Here is a 20,772-nt window from a genome sequence, read left to right on the forward strand (position 1 = left end):
CGGGCTTACATTAACATTGTATTCTCACACACGTAAAACAAGATGAGGTTTATTAAAATTATTTATTTCAACTGATACTTTACATCTATAGCTGACACTGAGGCATATGATTGGTTGAGTTATCACAATTAACAGTTATAAAAAACATCCCCAACTGAGAAGGTGACAAGTAAGTAAAACGTGTAAATCTTTGTGTCAAGTGATATGTGCTGTGCACTTTTGCATTTTGCCCCATTAAACATTTAACACCACAATTCAACATATTTCGACATTAGTCTGAGCACAGGTGTCTAAATATAGACAACCCCCATGTGTAGTAATTGGAAAGCAACTAAATATGTTTTATGCAAGAATTGTGTGCAAGAACTGATAATTACTTAATTTCTTGCTAACACGAATCAAGAAATTTTCACTGACAACTGACCAATCCAGAAGAATATGCACAGAGGAATTTGAAAAGCAAAGAAATGAGTTATTTTCCCTGATGACGGAGTGAGGCAGTTTTCACTAAACTGAGTATTCACAGCTTAGAATGCTATGATCTGTATCAGTAAACCTAAATCAGTCAAACTCAGTTAAAACTGCAATTCTTTGTTAAATTACAACATTTTTAAATTTGAGTTCATATCCTAAATTGTTTTAAATACATATGTATTACACCTGCATTATATTACCATATACAGTATATTTACACTTACATCCAGTTATTCCCAGTAAATATTTTGAGTCAGTCCTGTTTTATACAAAAGAGAAGATTAAAAAAATACAATAAAAATCTGATCTTTCAGTTTAAGGTCTCTTAAAAAAACTAAAAACAAAAAAAAAACCTACTGGCTCTCACAGTAGCACCCTACATTTCCCATGATGCACCATGGCAGATATATACAGAGATTCTGTCCCTGCCACAGGACGGCACCATCTAAAGGCACCAAACATTTCTCATGTGACATTTCCATTCACACTTGACCCCACCCGTGACCTGATAATTTGATCGGTTACCAGACAACCTAGAACATCTTTAAACTAGACACTTCCTCTCACTTGCTCCTTACACCCAACTCCCCCCTCCCCCACACATACCAAGAATGTCACACTGCATGTTACTGGTATGTTCTAAACAGTGGGCAAAGCTATATGTGCATGAAGTTCTGGCTGACGGCAGGCATATTTAATGACGTATCTTGTCAACTCTCATTAAAATCCCTTGGTTAAAAGAAGAAATGATTGATCTCAAACGGGTTGGACTTTGCTTGCCAAAGGGAAAACATTTGAAAGGAGAAAAAGGCTACGATAACACTAAATACTGGTAATACATTCTGACACAACAAGATACCTGAATGGATACCAAGTTTATCTGCCAACTGCTCGCCTTTGTGAGGCTGCTTATTAAGATGAAAACTACGCCTACCAGTATCAGTCCTTTGTTAATATAATGCATGTCTTCTGAGTTCAGACACTTCAGACATTTCAGACATTTCCTAAATCCAATGTAGTCAATCGCATAAGACACTAAATCAAAATGTCACCATTTTGCACCATTCCAGATTAGTCAAAGAATCATGGCCTCCTGAAATGCCTCAATCCATCTGGGGAAAAAACACACACACACACACACACACACACACACATAAAAATGCATGATACAAAGAGTATCCAGAGGCTGGTAGAAGGTAACATCTGTGTATCCTGGCATTCCTGTTCTTTTGCAGGCCAGATGTTTTTACAGGGGAAAAAAAAAAAAAGATATTTAAAGTAATAGTAATTTAAAAATACCACAAAAATGCTGACTTTTTCATCTTTGTTTATAGTAAGGGGGCAGATTTAGACTACTCCAAGGTTTAGATAGGCCAACTGTACCGTTAGTAGATGTGTATGTGTGTTCACCTCTGAGCTGTAGGGATATCCTCTGCTCTGAAGATGTAGTAGAGTGTGTTTTTGTGATAAAGTTTAAACTGTAGCTTCTGCGCTGGTCCAGACTTCTCTTCTCGCAGGAAAAAGCCAAGCAATGGTTGGCTCTCTAATGCTGCAACATCCTGAACATGTGTACACACGTACACACACACACACACACACACACACACACACACACACACACACACACACACACACAATGTAGTGAATAAAACCCATGCTGACAATATAATATATAAACATGAACAGCCTACCTCACTAGCAGCATAGGTGTAGAGGACTTTATTCTTGATGACAAACCACAACCTCTTCCACGGTTTCTTGTTTCCTTTGGATCTCTGCAGATAGCCACTCATAGAGGAATTCTCAGTGTTGGCAGACACCTGAACAAGAGGGCTGTCAATATTTTGCACAAGTGCTGCACAAGTAACTTAAGATTCCAAAGTGAATCCGCTGCACCATAAAACAGGGGTGGGTCTTCCCATTTCTAATGTTGAAATGAAGGATTAATTTGCGTTCAGAACTCAAACAACTCAGCATATCTCGTGTCACATCTAATTTGCTTCTGATCTCAATACACCAATTTTTCAAATATTTTTGTTGACAGCTCTGCCAAATCCAGGAGAACATCTGAAGCATTATTGTGTTGCATCTCGATTCCACTCTCCTTATACATGAAGGAAACCTGCGGTGGATCGTAGCATCTCTGCAGATCCATGACCTGTGCTGCAGTAGAGGGGCAGTTCTCAGCTCTACTTCACTGTTTGTTACTACTGTGGTAGCTGTTTACTAGTACAGTGGAAATACTTTGATACTGTCGTGGCACAATTGTTAGGGCTTTATTACAGGTTACCTCTTTGAGGGCTGACGGTATCTTCTTCTGTTTTCTAGAGAAGGAGAACGCTGAGGTTCGACCACTGGGTGAAATGGACACACCGGTTAAGTCACCTGAAAGAGACAGACACAGAGAGAGAGAGAGAGAGAGAGAGAGAGAGAGAGAGAGAGAGAGAGAGAGAGAGAGAGAGAGATGTAAGACAGAAGACAAATTGTGCTAGGAGTTGACATTACATCAGAGAGAAAGAATATTAAAAGGAAAATAAGAGGATGGTGAAACCTTTATCTTTTTGCTGTAGTTTGGCATAGCACTGGTCGCACACTCTCGCTAGCTGATTCTTCAGGTATTCCAGGTAATATTTATTTGATGAACATGCTTGACACACAACCTGTCCAACACACACATGGGTGCACACACTTAATGTGAAGCTTTCTTCTTCCATTCTTCTTCCCCAAAATGAATTTCAAACACGAATATTAGCACATGCTCACTCTCTCACTCACACACACACACACGCCTAAGGCCTGTTCATGTTCCAGTATGATGCCGACCCCTGACCTTGCCGCAGGCTCTGCAGTGATGGCGTCTCCAGGTGAGGGTGAACTCACAGGTGCAGATCATACACATGGTGGTGCGGAGGTCCGGGATCCAGATGGGAGCTTTCGAACCCAGTGGAGGACCATCAACAGATGTGCCCTCAGACTGCACACAATGGAAAAACACACACACACACACACACGTAAAACAAAGGAATCCTAAAAACAGCAAAAATAGTGTTGTGTGTCTGATGAGACCTAGATATAAACGCACACACGCACACAGTAAACACTGGCTGTGTTCAAAATATCATTCTACATAGTACTCACGTACTGATTGGGCCCCAAATCAGTAAGCTGTATGCGACCAAAGTCAATTTTTCCAGTATGTGAAAGATACTCAGATGATGTACTACTTCTGCCACATATTCCAGTACGCAGTCAGAGCCGTCTTTGTGTTGTACTGCAGCCAGTCATGCAACGTTGGCGGAAAATCTTGTGGGTGAAGCATCATACATTCACGTGACCTCGTAGTATGGTTTGCATTTGTCGCATACGGGATACTATATTGAATACTACACTGCATACTACTACACAGATCAGTATGCAATATACATGTATGTAGTATGTAGTAGGCTATTTTGAACAGAGCCACTGTGTACAGTGTCCTGCAAAAGTTTTAGCCCATCCACAAAACTATAATCTAATAATATAATTTATATGGCAGAAAGTGTTTTTAGGATCTAAAGTCTAATTGTAATACTGCCTACCTTTTAATTGCATATAAAAACACGTTTGCCTTGATAAATATGTCCAAAAACCCAATTTTCTTGGGTGGCCAAAGAATTGTACATTACCTTAATTTAGCACAAATGTATAACAAATCTGTGGCAAACTTTGTTTTTTAGTGCTTAACAAAGCACTGTCTGTGAGAATGCTTAGGATGGCCTAGAGCGAAAGGCTTTATAAACTGTAAGGCTTTATAAACAGCGAGTACTGAGTCCGGTGTGTAATTTTACGTAGAGTGAAAACGGTTGACTGCTATATTTTCTTTCAGGTTAAATCACGTTTTACTCTGAACAAAAGCATTATTCCACGTTGACTCCATGATGAATGCGACAGGCAGGGCCGGGACAATTCACAATGGACCGCACATGCACATGAGACTCTCGTACACACCTCTTGGCTTCGGCTGGAGATAAAAGAGATCTTCTTCCTGGTGTAGTCATCTATCGCTGTGGCAATGGCTTCAAGCCACTCATCTCTCTCTGTGGCAGAGCTGTGCATGCCCATTGCAGAAGTCAAAACAATAATTGAAGTGAATTTAGATTCATTTAGGGTCACGGTGTGTTTGTCTATGTGTCATTGTGAGTATGAGAATGTGTGTGTGTGTGTGTGTGTGTGTGTGTGTGTGTGTTGCTAACCTGGCTGACAGGATGAAAGAACGTTCCACACTCTCGATGTTTAGTTCATTTTGATATGCTTCTTGACTGGGCTTGCTCACCTAAAAAAAATTGCATGCAGAAAAGGGCACAAATCTGAGGCCAAACAGTTAATATACATCTAAAGGCATTCAAACTCAGTTTTCACAAGTCTGCACTTTCACGTTGCCAGTCTTAAGTTAATCAGGGTAACTTTATTTCTAAAAGAGGTTGTTTCTTAGCTAAGCTCTATTTCTGGCTTTCATTAACACAGTCAGATTTTCAGTGGGTCAGAGGTTTACATATTCAAGTAGAATTTGGTGCCATTAGTATTTCATAGTATTTGGGGTAGCCTTCCACAAGCTGCTCATAACACTTTGGTGGGACATTTGTCCTTCTGGCACAACACGTGTCAGATTTGTGAGCCTCCGTGCTTGGACGTGCTTTTACAGTTCAGTCCACAAATGTTCTGAGATTCAGGTCAGGACTTTGAAACCTCTTTGGTCTCCAAGTCATTTTGTCACAACTTTGGAGAAATACTTAGGATCACTGTCCTGCTGGAAGAGTTCTGACCAAGTTTTAAGTTTCTGGCTGATATTTTGAGGTGTTATAAATAATCCTGCTCTTTCATGATGGAATTTGTTTCTGAAATGCACTAGACTATTTTCCAGAAGTTCATTCACAGTCCAGAAGATGGTCTTTAGATTAAACGCCTCGCCCTTTCTTCTTTATATACAGCACTGATCTTTATGGCCATTTAGTTTTGTTGTTTTTATTTTGTCTGATCAGAGCACACTCTTCCAGAAAGTTAGATCTTTGTCCTGTTGATAATCTGCAAACTTTAGTCTGCAATTCACCAGTTTCTTTTGTTGGTGTTGAATCTTTTGGACCAAACTTCATTCAGCCCAGTCTATGGTCCCAAGGTTTTTATATTTGCATACAATTGTTTGTATAGATGATCGTGGTAACTTCAGTCATTTGGAAATGTGGAAGTTCACAATTTTTCACATAGCAGATAAGAATCACCTAACCTCTGCCACTTTCTACAGAGTTCCAGACTCTGGAAGCAACATCAGCACAATATCTGTGCATCGGGGGCTTCATGAACTGAGCGGCTTCACACTAGCCTATGATTGAGATGTGCAGTGCCAGTCTTTGGCAGGAGGGGCATAAAGTAAACTGTACTATGTAGTAGTGAAAATGTGCACTTTGGAATGATTAATCACGCATCATTATCCAGCAGTTTTAGTTCCAGTGGAAGACAACGTTAATCCTATAGTTATAAGCTTCCAATTTTGTGGAAGCAAAGTGGGGAAAGTCATTTCCTGTTCCAGCATCACAGTGCCCCCGCGCATAAAATGTGGTCTAGAATAACAGGGTTCGACTAGTTTGTTGTGGAAAAACTCCAGTGGCCTGCGTAGAGCCCTGACCTTAGCCTCAACTGGACACCTCTGGGATTAACTGGAATGTCAATTGCGAGCCAGACCTACTTGTTCAATATCAGTGTCAGACCTCAGAAATGCTCCTAGACACAAATTCTTACAGACACTCTAAAATCCTGTGGAACTCTTTCCCAAGAGTGGAGGCTGTTGCAGCCACAGAGCAGGGGCCAACTCCTCATTAATGGCCTTTGTTTTAGAACAGGACTCCTGAAGATCTCACATAGGTGCCATGGTCAGGTGTCCACATACATTTGGCCATATAGCTTATGGTAGCTGACTAGTAATCATAAGGTTGCCAGTTCAAACCCCACTGTCACCAAGTTGCCACTGTTGCACCTGAGCAATGCCCTTAACCCTCAATTGCTCAAGTCGTTTTGGATAAAGGCGTCAGATAAATGATGTAAATGTATACATGTGTATCTTTGTATGTGTGACTGTGCAAAATGTTGGATATCTGACCTTCATGCCAGCCAGGGAGAGCATGCTGTTGAGTTTATACTGGCCAGATTGCACAGGAGTGGTGTACAACAGAATGTCATTAAACTGGGAAAAGAGAGATGAGAGAGGAAGAGTTATAAAGAGAGAGATTACAACTCAAGATGCTTTATTTTAAATTATCCTACCCATTACACAATTGAATAACCTCTTAAACCAAAAGATTGTTTGCTATATGACTAATTTTTGCAACTATATTTCTAGTACTTTCACTAATAGCTGTAACACAAAATTCCACACAAAGGCAGGCAGTAGAATGCTAAGACTATAACACTGCAAAACAAAAACCTTGATTTATTTTTTACATACTTTTTACATGTTGTTTTTACATGCTCACACACACGTTAAAACATATATACACAAATGCATGCTGCACATACAACCCTTACTAACACATAAACCCAGATTTCGCACCAGGAAGAACATTCTGGGCTGCATGACCTTCCTAGACAGTTTCATCAGAGTGCCTTCCTTAAGGAAGACCTGCATGAGAAAAACACAATAGATCCCAACAGGAATTTAATTTAACTGAATTCACCAATTTGCACCGTCACTTCATCAAATAGGATTAGGGGCTATGTAGTTTTCAAAACGTACCCTTCCTGGCTGCACAATTTCATGATGACCATTCAAACTGTACTGAACCTGCATCAACTTCTGAAAGTTATCCTGAAAGGGGGGGGGGGGGGGGGGGGGGGGGGGGGGGGGGGGATTGTTCATTATCAGAATGGCACAATAACAGAGTAAGAATGAAAGAAAATGAATTAATGAAAGCTGAAAAAATATGTAAATGAATCCTAAGGAAGACTATTGGCCTAAAACACCAAGCCTTCAAACCCACTAGGGGGCAATTTTCTGGATACCCTTTAAATTTTGAATAGCTATATGGTCAAACCTGGAATATGTAGGCAAAGATGATTAATATTTGTTTTTAAAAAATGTAAGGATAAGAGGGAAGAGTTTTGAAATGAGGGGTTTTAGACACATGATTATGCATATTTAAAAGAGACTTTGACACTTTGTAAGCCCACACATAACCCCCCCCATTTAATTGCATGTGATAAATTATATTTGCACAACGATTAGAGTAAACCGCTGAAGAAAAACAGCCCTAAATCATTTGTATACTGTGTGAGAATATCCGTGTGTGTGCGTGTGTGTGTGTGTGTGTGTGTGTCATACCCCTTGTTTCATAATGTCATTGGCATGGTTCGCAACTTCTTTCACCACCCCAAGGGCAGCTGGGTAAAAAAACAAGGAAAATATGTCACAGAGTTAGTTATATAAACGAATGAATGAGTTGTTTAATACAAGGCAGCCCATAAGAATCAGATTAATCTGAACAGATGCCACCAGTTTTAACAACCTAAATCCAAAAAAGAATTGTAAGGACACTAGTCAACGAACAATCTACAATGACTTCTAAACACACGCCAGCCGAGTCTCTATCCAAAGCGTCTTGCGCTGCTGCACTCTAGCGGAGCTGGGCCAGAGCCTGGACTACAAAACCCCTGACCTTTTGCCGGTGTTGGTGCGGCCCTTTTAAAAGTACAAGCTTCGTACTGCTTTTCTCCGCATGAGAGTCGTGAAGCTACGATGCTCTGGAGGACGTCTACCATCCTGCAGAGCTGAGCACCAACACACCTTGTTCGAATAATCAGATACTACTGAAGGTCTTGATTAAGTGGAGCAGGCGTGTTAGGGATGGCCCCGTGAGGTCTCTACAGGAGAGTAGATCTCCAGGCCTGTTTGCTTGGTCTACGTTTAGCACTAAAAAGTCAAATATAAATGCTACTCAAGAGTGATGTATTCTCTAGAAAACGTCCTGGAGTTCATCCGGACATGAATTGTACAGTGGACATCCTTCATTAGCAGTGGGATAGAACTCCTCTTTAAAGTGGACTTTATGTTGTGGGGACAAACAGAACCTTTGAGCCTGTGTGATTGCCATGTGCTTACTTTGTGTATCTTTGTAGTCAGATGAGTCTTCAGGAAGGTTTTTCAAATAATCTGAAATATGGGAGAAAATTATCTGCACAAGTTCATATCTGTAAAACTTATATTAAATGTGCCATACCTTATTACAAAATAACCAATATACACCTCATTTTAACTGGAGAAAACTTGGATTTAGAAATTAAATATACTTTTCTTTAGTAGAGAAGAATTACAGAACTGCATGAGTGAAATTACGTATTTTGACTTGTTTTACATAAGCGCACACAATTAGCTGGGTTGTGTTGGTAACATTTTCTTGTTTAGGGAAAAATATAGATGAATGTTAGGATGTGTTTAGGCTGGACGCTCCACCTGCCATTGCGGATGTGCCCAACACTCAGAGTGTGAGAACACTGACAGTTGTTTGCAACACTTTCATTGTGTAGTTCAAATACAATTCCAGCTAATTATTATCATTTTTAACATAAACCCCCCCTTTTATTAATAACTCACTTATCTATCATGCCAAAGACAGAAGAAGAGTAAACATTACATGGACAGAAAGAAAAGATTAATATGGACATGAGCAGAAATTGTTTACATTCCTGTCAATCTACCACGCATTTTTGTGAGGTGATCTAAAAGGTACAACATACTCATTATCAGAGCAAGAGCCTAATAGCACAACCTACCTGTCAGCAGGAGCTGGTACTGTGGAATGCGCTGCACTGGTTTCAGAAGGTAGTGTTTCAGAGCGAGACTGGCACATCGGGGACTCGTCTAACACCGCACAGAGAACAGAGGAAGGCACATCATTACAGAATCTGCTCAGCTTCGGCTGCTTCAGGCTGTTACAATTTTGGGGACGGCACACACCCCTCCCATACATCTGATTCAACTCATCAGGTAATCTGCTAAGAGATTCATGAGATGGTGTTATGAGCAGCAGGGAGAACGCAGTAACATACAGTGCAGAGAGTCTGTAGGACTGGGATTGGGGACCACTGCTCATGACCACTAGCTCATACTTGAACTACATGTGACAAAAATAAAAAATAAAAAAAAATAGATAAAATAAATCTTCAGCACTGCAAACAATCAATCTATAATATACTACATGGCCAAAATTATGTGGACACCTGATCACCACATCTATTTGAGCTTGTTGTAAATCTTATTCCAAAACATTGGGGTTAACCCCCACCCCCAAGCTACAACAACCTCCACTTTTTTTTGGGAAGGCTTCCCACAACATTGTAAGTGTGTCTAAGGAAATTTGTGCCCATTCAGCCAAAAGAGCATTTGTCAGGTCAGGTACTGGCGTTGGACAAGAAGGTGTGGCTCTCAATCAACATTCCAATTCATCCCAAAGGTGAGGTCAGGGCTCTGTGCAGGCGACTGGAGATCCCCCACACCGAACTCATCAAGTCATGTCTTTAGAAACCTTATTTTGTGTAGAGAGGCACAGTTGTACTGGAACAAGAAAGGGCCTGCCCAAAACTGTTGCCACAAAGTGGGAAGCTTATAATTTGCTAATGTGTTTGGTGCACTGTAGGATTAACATTAGCCTCCACTAGAACTAAAGGGCCCAGCCCAAACCCTGAAAAACAGCCCCGGGTCATTATTCCTCCTCCAGCAATATTATCATATTAGCACTATGAGGAAGTGGGAAGTAGGAAGTGTTCTCCTGGCCTTTGCCAAACCCACATTTGTCCATCAGACTGCCAGATAGTGAAGCGTGATTCAGCTCTCCAGAGAACACATCCACTGCTCCATAGACCAGTGGCAGTGTACTTTACATCACTCGGGCCGATGCCTGGCATTGAGAATTATGATCTCAGGCTTGCGTGTAGTTACTCAGCCATGGAGAGCTATTTATTGAAGCTCCTGATGCACACTTCTTGTTTTGATGTTACTTGTAGATACAGACTGGAACTGATGCAATAGAGTATAGTAGATATTTACACGCTACATACGTCAGTGCTTGACAGTTGTGCTTTGTGAGTTTGTGTGGTCTGTTGCTGTTTAACACCTCCATGTCAGAATAACAGCACTTATAATTGACCAGGGCATATCTAGCAGGGCAGGTATTTCATGTACTGGCTTGAGGCCAAGGAATGCAATAATGTCACTAATCCCTTCTGTACGATCAACTCAGTAATTAGGAGCAGTGTCCATATACGCATATAAAGAAACACGCACCCAAATAGACACACACACACACACACACACACAACCCCTACCTCAAACTGCCGCACAACTGTCGCGAAAGAAGGATTTTTCCGGCACTGTTCGTCCAAGAGAGCCACGTTATGGTCGAACTCTCGAATGTATGTAGAGTACATCTTCAGGTATGGCCCCTTCTGCACAAAGATGTCGGCTAGCCTCTGGTGGTCCGACCTGCGCGTTTGAGGAATCACACAGAGGCAGAGTTCGGGAAGCGCTCCTGCGTTGTGCTGAAAGGCGGCATGTCTTCTGTGTGTCCTACCAGTGTGCGACTCTCTCCTCCAGCTCTCTCAGCAGGTCTTTGTTCAGCTCATAGAGCTGAGGCAGGTAGTAGAGAATCTGATTCAGCACCTTTTCCTCTACCACAGGCTTGCCACTGGCCCGGGTTGCCTTGGCAACCGCATCCCGGAAGTCCTGTGGTGGATTACATTACAACACAAAGCAGTTCTGGTTTTAGGTATGGGTGGAAATAAGATACTGGGGTTTTCCCCCAGGTCAGCAAAACAAAGACAAGCCTAACAGAGCCCTTGGTTTTATGACCCAGCTCGAAAATTTGGGCCTAAAAAGATCAGGGGACTACAAATATCAACTCGGCCAAAGATAAAACCACCCAAGCCAATAGCAGCCTAACATCAATCGACCTAACAAAACAGAACAGAATCAACTGTTCTAAAACGGAGCTGCTCTTGACTTCCAGCTGTTTACGATCTGCAGAGACCTTAGATTTGAAAAGAAAACTCAAACTTTTTACAGTTTTATACAACCACTCACTTCGCATTTGTTATGTAGATTAGTTTTCATGGAAAGAGATCAGGGAAGCCTATTTAAGAATCCTGGTATGAGGATAATCTCGTTCTCTCTTACACACATGCATGCACACACATACCCTTCTTAGGTGCAGCTGTTAAGGGGTCCCAGCCAACTGCGGGGGCAGCAGAGAGGGGTGGGTGTGACGTCTTTCCTAAAAATCTCCCGGCTCAGTTCCTTTGTCTTTCTAGGTCTTGCCTTCCATTTCTTTCCTGTCTATTTTTGTCACAGCTTTATCCTTCTGCCACAAACTCTCTCATTCTCCATCTTCCCTGCTCTCCTTTCATCCATCCCCCCATCCACATGGTTCTGATCCTCCTTTAAGCCGTGTGCGGGCCCCAATCACGGCCATATGTGAAATAAAGGGACAGGTGTGTGTGTGTGTGTGTGTGTGTGTGCGCGCGCGCGCATCTCGGTGATTATAGTACAACTGAGCCTGTTCTGTGACAAAAAGTGATCCGGCAGAGAAATAGATTACAGTCAGAATGAAAAAAACGATCACCTGTAACCCATGTAATATAAACACACAGCAATAAGTTTGGTAGTTTAGGAATGATGAGCAAACATTTCCAGAGACTTACGATGTGTAGCAACTTCAGAACATCCACAAATCTGTAAAACACATTTTAGAAGCATTATATCTGTGGTATACACAAGCATATGTAACATGATGTCAACCCCCAACCCTTATGTGTGCACAAACCATGGCTTTACTTACACTTTCTCTGAGCTCATGATCTCCATGGCAATGTGAACCACTTTATTCCTCTTTGCCTTCTCGACCTCCTATCACACCCAGATAGGTCACATCAGTCATTAGCTAACACAGCAGTCATGAGCAGCTATAACATCACAAGGCACATCGGACTTACGCACTCACTGCATCTAACCATCCTGAGCAATGAGAAACATATGGCTTCGTATCAGTATGAATGTCACTGATCTTTCCCTTCTGTCAGTGTGAGTGGGGGTGTGTGATGGTCGTTTTGGGGAGGATCTAAGGCGGGGGTCTTTATTTGGATCCAGGCTCTGGGTCGACATAAAGACAGTTTGACTGAGTGGCCCTTCTGCTTCTGCCAAACTTGTTTGTGTGTTTGTAGGTAAAACGGAACGAGTGTGAGGGAAAGAAAAGCCATTTAGCCAAAAATGCTCAAAGCTAGGCTAAATCTTAGCATTCTTTGCCAAACTTCCCATTTAAATTGCACTTAAACTACCTATTTAAACTAAAGATTTAAACTGTATGTAAACTACCCATGTAAAGGGTACTTTACCCTTGCACTGTGTTTTAGCCCCTGCTCCTCTTCTTCTCTTCTAGGGGCCTCTTAAATGCTAGATTAGCTTTTACAGGCGCCAGCTCATGCTTTTGTACTGTTTATAGATCAAGATCACTTTTTGTAGGACATGCTTCTTTAAAACCTTTTGTTTTTTTAAAAGAAAAAACTGTATTTTGAGCCATATTGTATCGAACTTGTGTGTACCGTTACATCCATAGTGCTTTCCTTGTGCTAACACCCAATTTATCAGCTAATTAATGAGTTTCTCTTAACTATTAACAATTAATTAGTCAGGTGTATTGAAGCAAAGGAAACCTCAAACTTGTGCAAAGAATACATGGAGTCCCCAGGACAGCACATGCACTTCTCCACTCCACAGACTGGCCGACTGAATGACTGAACAGAATTCTAGGTCAGGGGATTTCAGTTGTAGTTGCAGGAAAGCACTTCTCCACACTATTGTAGGGATTGCGTGCTCTAGCCCATCTGATTCAATGCATCAATTGAAGTCCACATCCTTCTATTGAAGCTAACATGTCTCCTGTCGGAAAGGTGTCACAGGCTGACTGTGCTGTGGAAACCCAGGCCTGAGCCTGTGACCCGCTGCCTAAAGAACATCAATAATACCAAACTTGTACTGCATTCATGCACGCCTGGTCTCAGAGTTTTGTACCTCTTTGTTTTTTGATTGGTCCATATCTTCCTTGCTGGAAGTGGAGCTATTCTCATCCTCCTCGTTAGAGCTTAGCCCCTCCTCTTCCTCTGAATGGTCACCGCTTATCCGAGCCCTGTCACCATAGCGGGAAGTCACACAGTTTGCATGACACTGCTGTGGAAACCAGTAGGAACATGCAGACACACACAAATGCACACAGAAAACAAAAAAAGGCCTCCATCTAAAAAATTGTGTTTGAATAGAGAATTAGTACTGGGCATTGAACATGTATCCAATAATGCAAATTTTGTCTGTAAAGTAGTCAATGCACGTGCTTCACTGAGGAATATATTCAGTTGGACCCCACTGAACACACAGTCATGACGTGCATTCAAACGTTTCCTTTTCCCAGACAAACACAGTTTGAGGAATGTGTATGTCTTGGTGAAAAAGGGTGCATTTGTAAAAGAATGTGTATTCATGAAAAATACTTATTTGCCTGGGTTTTATTAGATTAGAATAAGCACTACATTTTTTAGGATGTTAACCATCACTCACTCCTTTCTTCCCCTGAGTCTCTCGTTCTCTCTCCTGCTGCAGGCAGACAGAGCTCCTCTTGCTTACTCCTTAGACAGCTTATATAAACTCCACTCATAAAGGGAGGCCGGAGAGCACACGCACGCACGCACACACCTACAGTGCGATGTTTCCACCAAAGAGTTGGTCAGCTCACTTAACTTCACATCATCGTCCTTTTGTAGCACTAGTAAAACTGTATTCAGGAAAGGGACAAAAGTCAAGGTACTGCAAGCAAAATCTCTGCCAAAACGTAACAAATGTTTCCTTCAGGATGGGCGACTGGGCTCTCGCTCGCTCGCTCTCTCTCTCACACACACACACACACACACACACACACACACACACACACACACACACACACACACACAATCTGAAAGCTCGCTGGTTTAAAGAACAATTGTAATTCAAATGTAATTTGTTTTCTAGCCCTGGAAAAGCAGGGGGGGGGGGGGTTGAAAGTCCTAATGAAAGCACATTCCACGACAGTTCAGGGTTATATATTGAATCATTTCCAGAGAACAGTCTGATTCCACATTGTTGAGAGAACTCCATCTCCAAAACTTATGCTAGTGGGCAACATGATTTCAACAGTACTTGATTAATCATAATGAGAAGTCAAAATGACACTGATGGGGACCAATATCAGCAGTTCTTAGTGATGGGTAGATGCTAATGTGTTCTGGTCACAAAGTGCTCTGCAGAAATTCCCAGGACTGCACGACCAGAACACTTGAGATTTGATTTTCTTTCTCTAAAAAAAAAAGTCCGGATGCTATTGAGCAAGATGTCACAGCTGCTGATATACTGCTAACCTAGAGCTGGGGAGACATGCTGCCAAAAAGCTACATCCATGCATGTCTTGCTAACTTTGAGTTAGCTGGCGGCATATTTAGAAGAACACTGCTTGTATCCAATAGCACGGGCTGCCCATCAGCCACTGGCATGGTGAACAGAGTGAAGGAGAAGACAAGCTGGGACGGATCAGTGCAGGCAGACGAAAAGCCAGAGATTATTCATCATGAATGAGTGCACTTTCTTTAGTGAGGTGACTATTAAAAGAAGCCTGCGCATCAGAAAATGTTGCAGTTATCCACTACTGAAATCAAAAAGAAACTGCAAGTTCTTGAAGGCATGACTATTGTTGCATTAGCATCAACCTCAAATTGCCTCTTGGGTCTAAGAAATACAATGTGTGGGTGAGAGAAAAATCCAAAACAGTGTTAGAGAAATGAGAGAGAGAGAGAGAGAGAGAGAGAGAGAGAGAGAGAGAGAGAGAGAGAGAGAGAGAGAGAGAGAGAGAAAGAAAGAATGGGAGAGAAAGGAACGTGAGAGCTTGAGAGCGAGAGCGAGAGAGAGAGAGAGAGAGAGAGAGAGAGAGAGAGAGAGAGAGAGAGAGGGGTTATTTTCCAGAAGCACAGCCCTCTCTACTATCCAGACATTTCCTGCTCTGGCCACTGAAAATAACCCACAGGAAAGCAAGCAGGCCTGGCCTGAGTGGTCTACTACAGTGCCTGTTTCACCAGAACAGAATCAAGTGTGGCCACAGGAGGTCACGTGTACTGTAATATTCAACCTGAAGTGCAAGTGTTTATTTACACCTCAAATCTGGAACTAACTTAAAATGTTCAGAGAAATGCTTTAATCACCAAAAAAGGGAAATTGATTCCCAGCTAGGAGTTTACTAAACAGAGAGATGCACAAAATGCACCAGCTCGGAGAAAACATAAAAAACATAAATATGGTTGAACAAGAAATGCTAAAAAGCCTTGGTTACAGCATGTTGTAAGACAGGTCTGCTAGTTACAATGATTATTACAGAGCTAAGGATCAGTTTCAATGAAAATACCCAATACAGACTCAATTCTCTAACTTACATTTACAACATTTAGCTTAGGCTTTTATCCAAAGCGACTTACAATTATGACTGAGTACACCTTGAGCAGTTGAGGGTTAAGGGCCTTACTCAGGAGCCCAACAGTGGTGGGGCTTGAACTAGCTACCTTCCCATTACAAGTCAAGTACCTTAACCACTGAGCTACTGCTAAGGAATACATGACCACTCAAAGCTCTAACAAAGGTAATTTCATGATTGTATTCATAAAGTGTCCCAGAATTACTCTAGAGCCTGAAAGAATTGAGGAATAAAACTACTCCTCCTTCAGAGCAGCGCTCTATCAGACTATAATAAACCTTTGCACCTACTCTGAGCAGAGTAGCATCAGCTCTTTTGCACAACATATGTAGTGACATACAGATTAACGGGATTAACTGGAATTCTCTTCAAATGCACAGGAGCCTCCTAAACATTTCGACAGCTACTGATGATGACCAGTGAACCAAATGGAAAACGTGACCAAGCCTGCAAGACGACGCATGGTTAAAAATCAAGAGCGCTCCCTTTGTGTAGAGATGATGGATGTGAGGAGAGGAGCCCTATCTAAAGGAGTGTGACTATTCTTACAGTGGTACAATGGATGTTTACTAACTCCTGACTGCGCACCTGCAAGCTTGTCGTTCACTTTGAAATTTACAGGGATCCGATTTTTCCATTCGGACCCGATCTACGTCCGCCCTCCAGCCCAAAATTGATGTTCCTTATTCTTTATTGATCCTCTGCAGAGTAATAGGTTGAACATATTCATCTGGAATCTCCATGTCTAAGCAGGAAAGGTGCACACACACTCAGACCCTTACCTGTGCACTATATACGGCTCCTGTATTTCATACACTCCAGTGTCTGCATCCTGAGAGCAGCAGACCCATGGCAGGTTCATGTATTCTGGGATCTCCTCGTAGAGCGGAACGTTCTCGTACTCAACCCCGCAGTTGCTCTCGCCAGGAGTTCCATCCCGGTTAGCGGGGGCCACTTCGGCGTTGGCGGCCGTGGGTTCCGTGCGCTCGGCGTCGGCACCTGTGCAGTCCAGGGATGTGCCGCCACGCAGCAGCTTGGGGAGCAGGCGTACACACGAGCGCAGCTCCAGGAGCTTGCGCAGGCTGCGGCGGCCCTGCTCCGAGCGTGCCAGCCGCTCGCTGCCCGCCGCAGGGTCCGCGCACAGCAGGTCGGCCGAGGAGAACGACTTTGCCCTCTGTTTGACCATTCCCCGTGGCTGTGGCTTGCCGAACAGAGCGAGCGACGGCAGGGCGAGGCGTCGCGACAGAGGTTTCTCATTAGGGGGTGTGGGGAGGTCTCTGAAAGGGGCAGGGCTGGAGTCAGGTGGCAGCAGGGCGGGAGCTTGCGTCTGGGGAGGCGTGATCTGTTTCCTCAGCAGGGCGGATGCGGGCAGGCTGTGTCTCTGCGGCTTCTTGGGAACGACCCTTGGAGAGCTCTCCTCCAATGACGACACCATGGTTATGAGCTGAGGGCCGCAGTCAAGCTTAATTTGCTTGGGTAAACTCCTTGTTAGTGGGTAACGAGCAAAATCGCCATACACGCCGTCAGCCTCATCCTGCTCTTCTTCTTTGCCGAGATTCTCCTCAAGGCAGCAGGGGTCTGTGTGGTCAGACAGGTGCAGGTTATCCAAAGATGATGATGTGAAATGATCTTTTTGAGGGAGGGACATTTGGCGAGGGGGAGGGGCGGGTGGTTGCAGCTCCTCCTCTGAAGCTGCATCCCCAAAAACAGAGGCTTCGCTACCGGATGGATCGGAATGACGGGTGGGCTCTGGGTGAGTGCCAACACCTCTGTTGTGCGCACAAGAGGTGGACTCAGCATTGTGGGAGGGGCCTAAGCAGTGGGAGAAACTGGTGTCGGGTTCCGTGTTCAGTGTGGAGGCTGGAGGAGTGTCTGAGAGGGGGATACAGGACGGTTTGGCATTTTGGGACGTTACCGGCAACGTGCTGTCCTGAACGACTTCGCAGTCCCTCTGGGTGACATCAGTCTGGAAATCAGGGAGGTCACAGAGCATTTCTGGCAGAGAAGCCTCCACCACCTTCTGACGGAGAAGTGTGGCCCTTCGAGGACGACGAGGCTGGGGCACTGGGAGGGGCTTGCTGGGGGCTGCGGGCACACAAACATCGACCTGCATGCTGTTGGCATGAGTGAACGGCACGTGGGAGGTCCCAAGCTCACCCCATTCAACAGGTTGGTCTTGCTTCTGATCGGCTTCATCTGTTGGGGCACATGACTGGACACATGTGGGAGCGAATTTGTGCAATTGCGCGTGTTTGTGCTTGCGTGGTTCTTCACGGACATCTGGGGCAGTACTGGGGGAGTCTGGCAGAGTGTGCGTTTGCACTCCATGGTCCTTTGCACCATTGCAACCAAGGTCCTCCGTTGGGCTGGCTCTGGCTTTCAGCCCATCATCTTCCACCGTTTCACTCGTATCTTCAGAGCTTCCGGATTTGCCATTGCCTATATGGTGATCCTCAGTGTGGGGTGGTATGATGTAATGCGAGAAGTGCGATGGACCACCGTTTTTGGAAGCATGGGAGCACTGCATGTTGCTGGGGCTCTGTTTGGGCTTCCCCAGGCTGGCCGAGGCAGGAGGAGGGGGCTTTTGTGGGCCTTTGAGGCTCACTCTGGCCAAGCATGGCTTAGGGGCTACAGCGGGTTTACCCCGTTTTAATGCAGCTGGAGAGGGAAGCAAGATCTCAGGTTTTGGGGCAATGGGTGGTGGGGCTGGCTTTTGAGAAGACAGCAGCCTGGGTTTGGGTGCAAGCGGTGGCTTCTTCATGCCTACACACACACACACACACACACACACACACCACCATCATCATCATCATCACTGCCATAATCACTGAAACAAAACTAAAAACATGTTTAAAAAAGATAAAATTGTTTAACAGACAGTGGTTATTAGAGCAGAGGAACAGAATGAAAGATGCATAATGAAATAAAATAAATATATATCGTCATATTATTTACTACAAGAATACAGACTGAGTGAACATTTACTTAGGTACACATACACTATAGTTGTATATAATAGGCTGCCATACAAAAATTAATGATTAAAGTACTGTAATGCCCAGTGTCAGCCACCATAAACCTTCTTCGGGTCTTGCACTACATGGATCATTCTTTTGCTTGCTGTAAACCGGCAAAAGTAACACATGAAATGCTTAATAATAAACATTACATTAGGTGTATTGGTGCCCCCAAACCACTAAACTATTACATGGGTACTCCAGGACTGGGAATTACTTCTTAATTAAATTCTGCAGCGGTGACCAAACCTTCAGCTGGAAACATACCAGTTTATTCCTAACCTGGTTCTCTTGGACCAACACATTAGTTGAAGAGACTTGGTGCCTACTGTAACAGAAAGTTAGACGGATGCGCTACTACGCAAAGAGGAGAAAATATTATATACCCTCGCAAAGGGACACCACTTAGTTACTGTTACTTGTTGCACCGCAAGTAGCCACAATAAGGATGGCATTTCAAACAAAAGTTTATTTCCGCAATTTACTTCGTCTCGCTTGTTTATGCTCCTTTGAGAAAACATGGCATTGCAATTCCAAACGGAACCAATCCAAGACAGATGCGAAAGAGCAATATGGCCTTGCATGCGCCTCTAAGTTTTCAAATAAGGGGGCTGCCCGTTCTTTTCTGGAACATACTCTCCAGACTGATCGGCAACACAAACACACACAAATCTTAAGCGAAAGAAAAGCAATGCAAAGATTGTGTGCGTTTATTTTTGTTTTGGGTTTTTTTGTTGTTGTTTTTTTTTTTACTTTTCAGTGCGTGGTAAAGCAACACGCGAGTCGGAGTCATCGAGCGGATGTGCTGAGATGGCCAAGTTCCTTACGGGCCACGGAAAAAGAAATCATGAGACGTCTTAGTCCCATTGCTCTGGTCATCAACATAATTCACCAAGATAAGAATGCAAACGGAGAACATGTCAAATGGCAGCAGGACGCACAGTAAGCAGAGTTTCGACTGCCGTAAAAATAAGAGAGCGGAATAAATCACTCCGAAATTAAGACAAAGAATAACCCATTCAGGTCATTTCTTTGGAGCCTACACGGACAACAGAAACCACAACATCCAGCTCAGCTTTTTCCCTTTTTCTGACTATTTGGACAAGTTGCTATACTATTTAACGCACCGAAGAATAGCCACGGCTGGTTTGTTTTGTTTTACAAAACACCATTTAATATGAAGTTGCTCTTTGTCTAAATCTTCTAGAGTTAACTAAACACTAATCAGCGAACTTACTAAAAAGATCGTGGCGAATAGTTTTGTTAAATCACCTAAACAGCACAACACTAACGAAACTGATAAAATTACCTGAAGTCATTAAGATCGTATTAAGATCGCAGTCAGACTGACATGGTTACACTGCTTTGTCAACAGAATTCGCTTTACTCGTGTTATTCGTCCAGGAAACTAACCTGTACTCATGGTCCCCAAACGACTCCTTTACTCCATGAATGAGTGGCTTTCAGGGGAACTTCTTCAGATCTGAATGCTCAGGATATCCCATTGTAAGTTCCTAAAACGAAATAAATACGCTATTTACATAAAAAGGCCGCATGGGCATTCACGTTTTAACCGAGCTATGATTCAAATGATGATAAATTCGTTTCCATCTAGTCTTTTATCCACCACTTGGACACGGCGGCTCTCAGGACTCTCTGTTTCGCGTCTTTAGGTCAAACCACCGCTGGGGGCAGTCGGGCGACTCTTCTCGCCACGTCACGCC

The 20,772-nt window shown here is 43.2% G+C and overlaps 1 protein-coding gene across 1 annotated transcript; it reads right to left on the reverse strand.

Moving 5' to 3' along the window:
* Positions 1-43: 43 nt before the first annotated feature.
* fgd6 (FYVE, RhoGEF and PH domain containing 6) lies at positions 44-20,711 on the reverse strand. Its single transcript, XM_027020663.2, has 21 exons — positions 20,462-20,711; positions 16,814-18,794; positions 13,559-13,673; positions 12,330-12,397; positions 12,193-12,223; positions 11,067-11,218; positions 10,822-10,978; positions 9,271-9,358; positions 8,600-8,650; positions 7,823-7,881; positions 7,238-7,309; positions 7,055-7,123; positions 6,605-6,688; positions 4,707-4,786; positions 4,462-4,561; positions 3,305-3,448; positions 3,026-3,134; positions 2,765-2,859; positions 2,166-2,294; positions 1,885-2,033; positions 44-1,586 (listed from the first exon to the last, which is right to left on the reverse strand). The coding sequence occupies exons 1-21, from the start codon at positions 20,469-20,471 to the stop codon at positions 1,550-1,552; spliced, it is 3,780 nt and encodes a 1,259-aa protein (XP_026876464.2). The 5' UTR covers positions 20,472-20,711; the 3' UTR covers positions 44-1,549.
* Positions 20,712-20,772: the final 61 nt, after the last annotated feature.

This window comes from Electrophorus electricus, chromosome 7 (assembly GCF_013358815.1).
Source record: "Electrophorus electricus isolate fEleEle1 chromosome 7, fEleEle1.pri, whole genome shotgun sequence".
NCBI classification, from domain to species: Eukaryota; Metazoa; Chordata; class Actinopteri; order Gymnotiformes; family Gymnotidae; genus Electrophorus; species Electrophorus electricus.

What these genes read in the sequence shown, in the direction of transcription:
- fgd6 (XM_027020663.2), bottom strand. An exon ending in ATGACATTATGAAACAAGGG is followed by an intron (nt 7,310 to 7,822) that starts GTATGACACACA and finishes CCCCCCTTTCAG; the next exon opens with GATAACTTTCAGAAGTTGAT. An exon ending in ACACCTATGCTGCTAGTGAG is followed by an intron (nt 2,034 to 2,165) that starts GTAGGCTGTTCA and finishes ACACATGTTCAG; the next exon opens with GATGTTGCAGCATTAGAGAG.